Source organism: Cajanus cajan, chromosome 10 (assembly GCF_000230855.2).
Source record: "Cajanus cajan strain Asha chromosome 10, NIPB_CcT2T_4, whole genome shotgun sequence".
NCBI classification, from domain to species: domain Eukaryota; kingdom Viridiplantae; phylum Streptophyta; class Magnoliopsida; order Fabales; family Fabaceae; genus Cajanus; species Cajanus cajan.
Window position 1 is genome coordinate 29,878,221 of NC_138526.1, and position 8,311 is coordinate 29,886,531.

At 42.3% G+C, this 8,311-nt stretch overlaps 1 protein-coding gene across 1 annotated transcript; it reads left to right on the plus strand.

The window, feature by feature from the left end:
* Positions 1-4,348: 4,348 nt before the first annotated feature.
* On the plus strand, positions 4,349-7,840 carry LOC145952770 (uncharacterized). The gene is made up of 2 exons (XM_083065751.1): positions 4,349-4,599; positions 5,978-7,840. The coding sequence occupies exon 2, from the start codon at positions 5,981-5,983 to the stop codon at positions 7,838-7,840; it is 1,860 nt and encodes a 619-aa protein (XP_082921877.1). The 5' UTR covers positions 4,349-4,599; positions 5,978-5,980.
* The last annotated feature ends 471 nt before the right edge of the window (positions 7,841-8,311 follow it).

The following is an 8,311-nucleotide window of genomic DNA, read 5'->3' on the forward strand; positions in this document are numbered from 1 at the left end:
ACCTTGGCCATCCATTCTTACAAAAACCATTTTTGAAAAATAAATCCCCTCTAAAACACAAACTTCAGAATAAAAATATCTTTCCCTTCTTTTCTCTCTTGTCCCAAAAGATTTTAGAATAATCTAGTGGAAGCATGGAGAAATAAATCATCACTGATAATGGATCTAATCTGAATAATAAAATGGGGGAAGAACTGTGCCAAGAATTCAAGATCCAACACCATAACTCTTCCCCATATCGGCCGAAGATGAATGGGGCAGTCGAGGCAACCAATAAGAACATCAAGAAAATAGTGCAAAAGATGGTTGTCTCATTTAAAGACTGGCACGAGATGTTACCCTTCGCTCCTCATGGCTATAGGACTTCAGTACATACATCTACAGGAGCTACTCCATTCTCCCTCGTTTATGGGATGGAGGCAGTTCTACCCATCGAAGTCGAGATACCTTCTCTAAGGGTAATCATGGAAACAAAACTTTCCGAGGTAAAATGGGTTCAAAGCCGATACGACCAGTTGAACCTTATCAAAAAGAAATGGCTGAACGCCATATGCCATGGTCAAGCCTATCAGAGGAAGACCAAAAAGGCTTTTGACAAGAAAGTCCACCCTCGAGTCTACCATGAGGGAGAGTTGGTAATGAAGAAATTGCTACCAACTCAAAAGGACAAAATCGGAAAGTGGGCCCCAAATCACGGAGAACCATACGTGGTAAAACGAGCCTTCTCAGGAGGAGCATTGATCCTCACAGACATGGATGGAGAAGAACTTCGATACCCAGTCAACACTGACGTGGTAAAGAAGTACTATGCTTGAAGACGTTGCTTGCATAGGCCCGCTAGGATGAAAACCCAAAAAGGGCGTCCTAGGCAAAAGTTAGGGCAAAATAAAAAGCCCGCCAGTACAAGGGTACTAGGCAAAACAAAGGCGAATTTATCCCCGCTAGGATACGTCCTAGGCAAAAGTTAAGGGCAAAAGAATAAGATGTAAAAGCAAAGCAAGCAACGGTCACTTGAATCGAAAACCGAAAGGCGGTTCAAGTGATTATCTTCTAGAAGCAAGCTTCTTGCAGCATCTACGCTCCTGGCTCAGGCATCTCACCCGAAGCAACTAGGGGAATGTAAAGAGCAACAATTACAGATATAATTGTTAAGCCCAATGTATATAGCCTACCCTGGCCAGCCATTCTTCAGAAAATCCCTCTGTATATCTTTCTGTAAAAACACTTGTGAATATTAATAAAATATCTATTCATTTCTTTTCTCTCTTGACCATGTGATTATGCCTCTAAATTGATATTTCTAAAAAAATTGTATGAAATTCCTTAATAATCGGTCAATAAAGAAAATTGGAGGGGTTCCTATAAAATCCATAATCTCCTGCATAAAAGGCTCACAAAAATCCTCCCTCGCGTCTATGACAGAAACTCCTCCAAAGAAGAAGAGGATAGGGAGAGCCATTCACTTTTCTAAATAAAAGAACAAAAATAAAAACTTGCATCGCGTGCATCACACACATTAGTTGCACATTTAAAGACCTTACCACGAGGCAATTGCATAAAATAGAAAAAATAGAAAATTGCTTGTGTATGACAGCAGTCAACAAAAGCCGAAAACGAAAAAAGGCAAGGATACAAACAATACTCCTCAGTTTGTACAGAATAATTGAGCCTGGAGAGGCTTGCTGAAAAAATACTTCCTCAGAATAATTGAGCCTGGAGAGGCTTGCCGAAATAATACTCTCAGAATAACTGAGCCTGGAGAGGCTTGCCGAAATAATACTCTCTCAGAATAACTGAGCCTGGAGAGGCTCGCCGAAATAATACTCTCTCAGAATAATTGAGCCTGGAGAGGCTCGCCGAAATAATACTCTCTCAGAATAATTGAGCCTGGAGAGGCTTGCCAAAATAATACTTTCTCAGAATAATTGAGCCTGGAGAGGCTCGCCGAAATAATACTCTCTCAGAATAACTGAGCCTGAAGAGGCTTGCCAAAATAATACTCCTCAGAGACATTTCTGTACAGAAAAAGCCAAAACTAACAAAAAAGGCAAAAATACAGAAAAAGCCAAAATAAAAAAAAAATACAGCAAAAGCTGAAATCAACAAAAAAGGCAAAAACACAGAAAAAGCCAAAATCAACAAAAAGGCAAAATACAGAAAATCCAACAAATTATACAGAATAACTGAGCCTGGAGAGGCTTGCCAAAATAATACTCTCCAAAAGACATCTCAGCTTACATTAAAATACAGAAAATCCAACAAATTATACAGAATAACTGAGCCTGGAGAGGCTTGCCGAAATAATACTCTCTCAGAATAACTGAGCCTGGAGAGGCTCGCCGAAATAATACTCTCTCAGAATAATTGAGCCTGGAGAGGCTCGCCGAAATAATACTCTCTCAGAATAATTGAGCCTGGAGAGGCTTGCCAAAATAATACTTTCTCAGAATAATTGAGCCTGGAGAGGCTCGCCGAAATAATACTCTCTCAGAATAACTGAGCCTGAAGAGGCTTGCCAAAATAATACTCCTCAGAGACATTTCTGTACAGAAAAAGCCAAAACTAACAAAAAAGGCAAAAATACAGAAAAAGCCAAAATAAAAAAAAATACAGCAAAAGCTGAAATCAACAAAAAAGGCAAAAACACAGAAAAAGCCAAAATCAACAAAAAGGCAAAATACAGAAAATCCAACAAATTATACAGAATAACTGAGCCTGGAGAGGCTTGCCAAAATAATACTCTCCAAAAGACATCTCAGCTTACATTCTTGGGCTGAACAAGAAAAGCAACTCATCGTACAGAATAACTGAGCCTGGAGAGGCTTGCCGAAATAATACTCATACAGAATAACTGAGCATGGAGAGGCTTGCCGAAATAATACTCCCACAGAATAATTGAGCCTGGAGAGGCTTGCCGAAATAATACTCCCACAGAATAACTGAGCCTGGAGAGGCTTGCTGAAATAATACTCCCACAAAATAATTAAGCCTGGAGAGGCTTGCCGAAATAATACTCTCCAAAAGACGTCTCAGCTCGCATTCTCGGGCTGAACAAAAAAAACAATTACTCATACAAAATAATTGAGCCTGGAGAGGCTCACCGAAATAATACTCGACAAACTGTACAGAATAAATGAGCCTGGAGAGGCTCGCAGAAATAATACTCCCCAGAGAAACCTCAACTCAAGCTCACGGAACAAATCCCCAGCGAGAGCTATCAAAGCAAGATCGACAAAATTCCCAATGGAAGCACGATCGCCCAAGCAGTATATCTAGTCAAAGGACTTAAAACATCCTCAGTGGAAGATAGCTCTCCAACTCAGGCGTTGAGTGAGTCTAAGCCTGAAGAGGCTTTCTAAATAATACTCTGGGATATATAAACTTCAAATCCCCACTCGCCTACTCAGAGGCACCCCTTCAAAAAGCAAAAAAATCAAAAAAAAAAAAAAAAAAAAAAAACATCAATAACCATTCCCCAAGCGGAATCCGGCACTCAGCCGAACACCGAACATCAAGATCATTCGCCTACTCAGAGGCACTCCTTCAAAAAGAGGAAAAATCAAAAAGATTAATAATCATTCCCCAAAGCGGAATTTGGCTTTTCAGCCAATCATTGAACATCAAGATGATATGCCTAACAGAAGAGGCTAATCAAAATCAACGACAAAATCCCCCAGCGGATAATAGCCTACACAGAGGCTACAAAATCAGAAAATCAAAGAGAGACACCCGAATAAGGATAATCGGGATACTCCACCAACGTCAAAAGGACGTTAGCCAAACATAAGGCATCGCTCAATTCAAGAAGAGCATCTGTGTCTACACCCCAAGGAGTCAGAAATTCCCCATGGGTACCAACTATGCAAATGCAAGTTGGGGCACAAGAACCTATGAATGACTGCACATCCCCTAGATGGATCCCTGCGTTATCCAGCCCTTGTAGACCCCTAAAATTGTCCGGGTCGGAAATAAAGCTTGAAGACTCTCGAAGACTGAAGAAGGATCAGCCAGAAGGACTTCCAGAAGGCCCAAGGAGGGTTCTCTATAGGTCTAAGAGGTCTTAGGATAGCTAAAAATAGAAAATAGGAGGAATTGGGACCAATACGGGCTGCTTGGGGACCAGTACGGCCTGTATTGAAGTTTTGAACTTCAATACGGCCGTACTGGACTCAATACGGCCGTATTGAAGATTTGTGAACTTCAATACGGCCGTATTGAGTTCAATACGGCCGTATTGAAGAACAAATTCTCAATACGGGCCGTATTGACCCCAGCGCCCGTATTGCTCCTATTTCCTATAAATATGGCGTCATTTGACGTCAATACACACTTTTCAACCATTTCTTGACTCTCTTATTGAGTGTTCTGGGGTTTTTGAGCAGTGCTCTGCCTTAGGAACCTCTCTGGGAGTCAGGACCGGTTAAATCCTCGAGTTCTGAGCGCTTTGCTTGAGTCTCGGATTTAACCGAAGGGGAAATCTTTTTGATTCCCTTAGTCAAAAATTTTCTTCGAGGAGAGTGTCGAGCGAGCTTGTAGAGGGAAGGAGCGCCGCAAAGCCTCCTAGCATTTATTGAGATTTATAAAAGCACGCTCCAAGAGGTTTTCTTTAATTCCCTCCTTTTACTGCTTTCTGTGTGTTTAATTTAAGCATCATGTAGATATTTAAGATAATAATCGTTCATAAATAAAAGGGGTAATTTAGTAATTTTGTGCTATTATTTGTAAAATAATCCGTCATAGGGAACCCGTTAGGGGCGCTGTGGGGTGCTAACACCTTCCTCACGCGTAACCGACTCCCTTACCCGACTCTGGTTATAATGGCCGAAGTCGATTTTTGAAATCGATTGCCTTAACTTCTTTTTCCAATGTTTTGAGTAAAACATTGGTGGCGACTCCACGAACCCTCCCTTTTTACAAAAACCACTAATCCATGGAGGGTCCCGCTTAGGATTAAATTGGATTGGTGAGACTCTTTCAATAATAAATTGGATAAGATCGACGAGGTCTCAGTTTGAGAACAAGTCGTTCTAACAATCCAATACATTTTCAAACAAAAAATAAAAAGAGAGCTCGACCGTCTTCGCGACCGCCGAGGCCCGTTTGGGCCGGTGGCGACAGATGGCGACTCCACTGGGGAAGCCTTGAGAGTCAGTCCCATTTAGTGATGGATTATTTTCAAAATAATAGTCTAAAATTACTTCACTACCCCTCACTTGTATGATAACATGATTTATTATATGGCTTTAATAACTGTTGTTTGTTTAATTTCCGCAATTGTTTGAAATACAAACTGTACACAAACCTTTGCACACAACAGTTCCCTCTATACCCGGGGGCATGAGTGATAATCCATAGGGAGTGGATGTTAGTACGGCCGGTTGATGGGTTTATAGGAGCCTATGAGACCGTTGTCGGAAAAACATCACTCAAGGTGATAACCATGAACTCAAGTCCGACAGTGCGTTGGAACTTTCCATCGGCTTACGACGAGAGGAATTGGGTCCCTATAATGGGGGCACCTTGGGGGCCTCAGACCGGTGAGAACAGTTAGAACCACCTTGAATATGCACTTTTCTGCAGGATACCCCTACCTCGTGATTCGCTCGTGACTGTTCGTGGATGAGTGAATTGTTTGTGCATTGACTATGTGACATTGTATGAGCATACATTTGCATTCTTTAAACAAACAACATTCCTATTCTATTAAAATAAGAATAAATAGAAATAAGGATCTTCTAGTACATGGTGTTAACATCTACCTTCATTACATTCATATAGGTAGTTTCCCTTTTCACCCAAAAAAAACAAACAACAAAAAATATACAAAAATCCAAAAGAAAAAATACATATTTATCCAAACCAAGCAGTATCATGCATCACATTAGGAAAATCCCGAAAACATGATAATGCTTAGTTTAAATAAACACTATGCATGCATATTCATCTTCATCATCTCATATCATGCATTGTATTGTAGATTATGGAGAGATCTAGGGAGGTGCATGGGCAGTTGAAGAAAGTGGACTTCTTGTTGTACCGTGCCGAGAGGTTGGATCACCTCTGTACCTTGATGCCACGAGAGGCTCGTTTGGAATTTGAGAAATCCTATGGACGAGTTCTCGACTTGATGAAGATCTGTGTGGATCCAGCCTTTCTGAGAGCCTTGGTCCATTTTTGGAGTCTCGATTTGCACTGCTTCGAGTTTCCCCAGTTTGACCTAGTTCCTACTCTCGAGGAGTACGAACTCATGCTTCGATGGCCCAAATCAGCCGGGGTCTATATTTTTCATGGAAATCATGTGGCTGTGGAGAGAGTTGCCACTCAGGTCAAACTACCATCACGATCAGCTGCCCTAGTGGGGAACGGCAGTATCAAGGGTTGGAAGCTTGCTATGATAGAAGACCACCTTTCTTCCTTGGCTGGTGAGGGAGATTGGTTAGCTTTCAACAAGACTCTTGCGTTAGCCGTGTTTGGGACGATTTTATTCCCCTTTCACGCTAACACAGTGGACCATGCTGCGATGGACGCTTTCTTCGCTTGGGACGTACATATGAAAAGTCCCGTGCCTGCTATTCTTGCCGACACCTTGCTGTCTGTTCATCTAACACAACAGAAGCAAGGAAAAATCATCCGATGTTGCACCTCCTTGCTGTATGTGTGGGGCATCACGCACTTCTATGCCTCTAGTCATATGGGGACCTTGCCCGATCCATTGAGGAGTTTCTCCAAGATCCCCATGCGCCGCCGATATGCTTCCGAATGGAAGGAAGAGATGGAACAGTGGAGCATTGACCACTTCACATGGGTTTGTCCATGGTTCCGTCCAAGCAATGTATTGATAAGATGCGGCAATTATCCAAGCATACCATTGATGGGCCTCAGAGGTTGCATAGCCTACTCACCTAAATTGGTTATGAGACAACTAATGAGGACTCAAATTGTTCCTACTAAAGAGGAGCTTGGAGGGTTGTGTTTCTCCTTTGATTCCGAACATCAGAGGGACATGCACGCTATCATAAGAGCGTGGGAGAAACCAACCTATGAGGGAGATCTCGAGCTTGGGAAGCCTCGGGTATCCGCCTCCACCGACTATGAGAAATGGAGGAGCGAGAGGGGGGTGTCTCAGCCATCCACTTCTTGTGCAACTACAGCAACAAGGAAGGTGTTGCAAGAACAAGTCGACGCCTTGACCAAGAAACTGGAAATCCAAGGAGCTCAAATGAGAGTTCTTGAGGAAAAAAACGAAGCATCCAGTTTCCTCATTGATGGTCTTCAAAGGCAATGCAAGAAGAAAGACCACGAGATAGAGCGGCTCAAGGATGAGTGTGCTAACCTCAACAAGGAGACTACTCGGACATTCAAAATGCCAAAGATTGAACCGGGTAGTCAACTCCAAGAAGTCAACGCTAAGATAGCACGCCTTGAAGCCGAGCATGCAAAGCAGGCACAGTTGATCAAGGACATGCAAGACGATTTACTCTCGACTCGATCCGACGCACAACAATGGCGGGAAGTCGCTCAACGACAAGCTGCAAACCTTTCCGACTTCCGCAAAAAGGAAAGGGAAGGATTGGCACAGATGGCCAAACTCCAAGAGGAGAAGGATCGAGCCGAAGACGAGCTTAATGAGTTGCAGGCCATGATCAACTACCATATTCAAAAAGCGAAAGAGGCTCAGAAAATCAGTGAAGATATGAGCCAAGCGGTCCATACGCAGATTGAAGCAATGACACGCCATGTCGAGGAAGCCGAAGAAGAATGGCAAAGACGTATGAACCCGCCTGTGGGTTTCTACCGGCTTTTCTCTTTTTGTAAAAAATTGCTTCAAAGCATTGTATAAAAGTTGTACACTTTCTTCAATGAATAAAAATCATATTTTTGAGATTTATTGCCTTTGCATCTCATTAGTCATTCATTTGCATTTATCTCTCCCGGTAATTAAATAATAAAGATTAATAAAAAGAAAGAATTAATCGATGCGTATGTTCAGAATGGATCGCACACCATTGGTAATAAAATGCAAACCAACAACTACGCAAAGCAAGCACACGACAGCTCCGTTGTTGGTAATCAAGACAAATAAAGGGGAAGGTCCGACGCCTTTAAGGATTAACGCTCCAAGGCCTTTTCCCTACGAATCGAATAAGGCTGTGCCGTGGATATACGACATCCACACTTCTGCCGACAGCGATATATCAAACATCGCTGGACTTGGGGGCATGACCAGGAGTGGCAGGATCTACACTCCCGAAGATCTTCATGACAAAGCTCCCAAGAATAAAGGAAAAGAAAAAGAAAGAACCGAGGAAAA

Coding starts and splice junctions, on each gene's coding strand:
- LOC145952770 (XM_083065751.1), top strand. CDS start 5,981: ATGGAGAGATCTAGGGAGGTGCATGGGCAGTTGAAGAAAGTGGACTTC.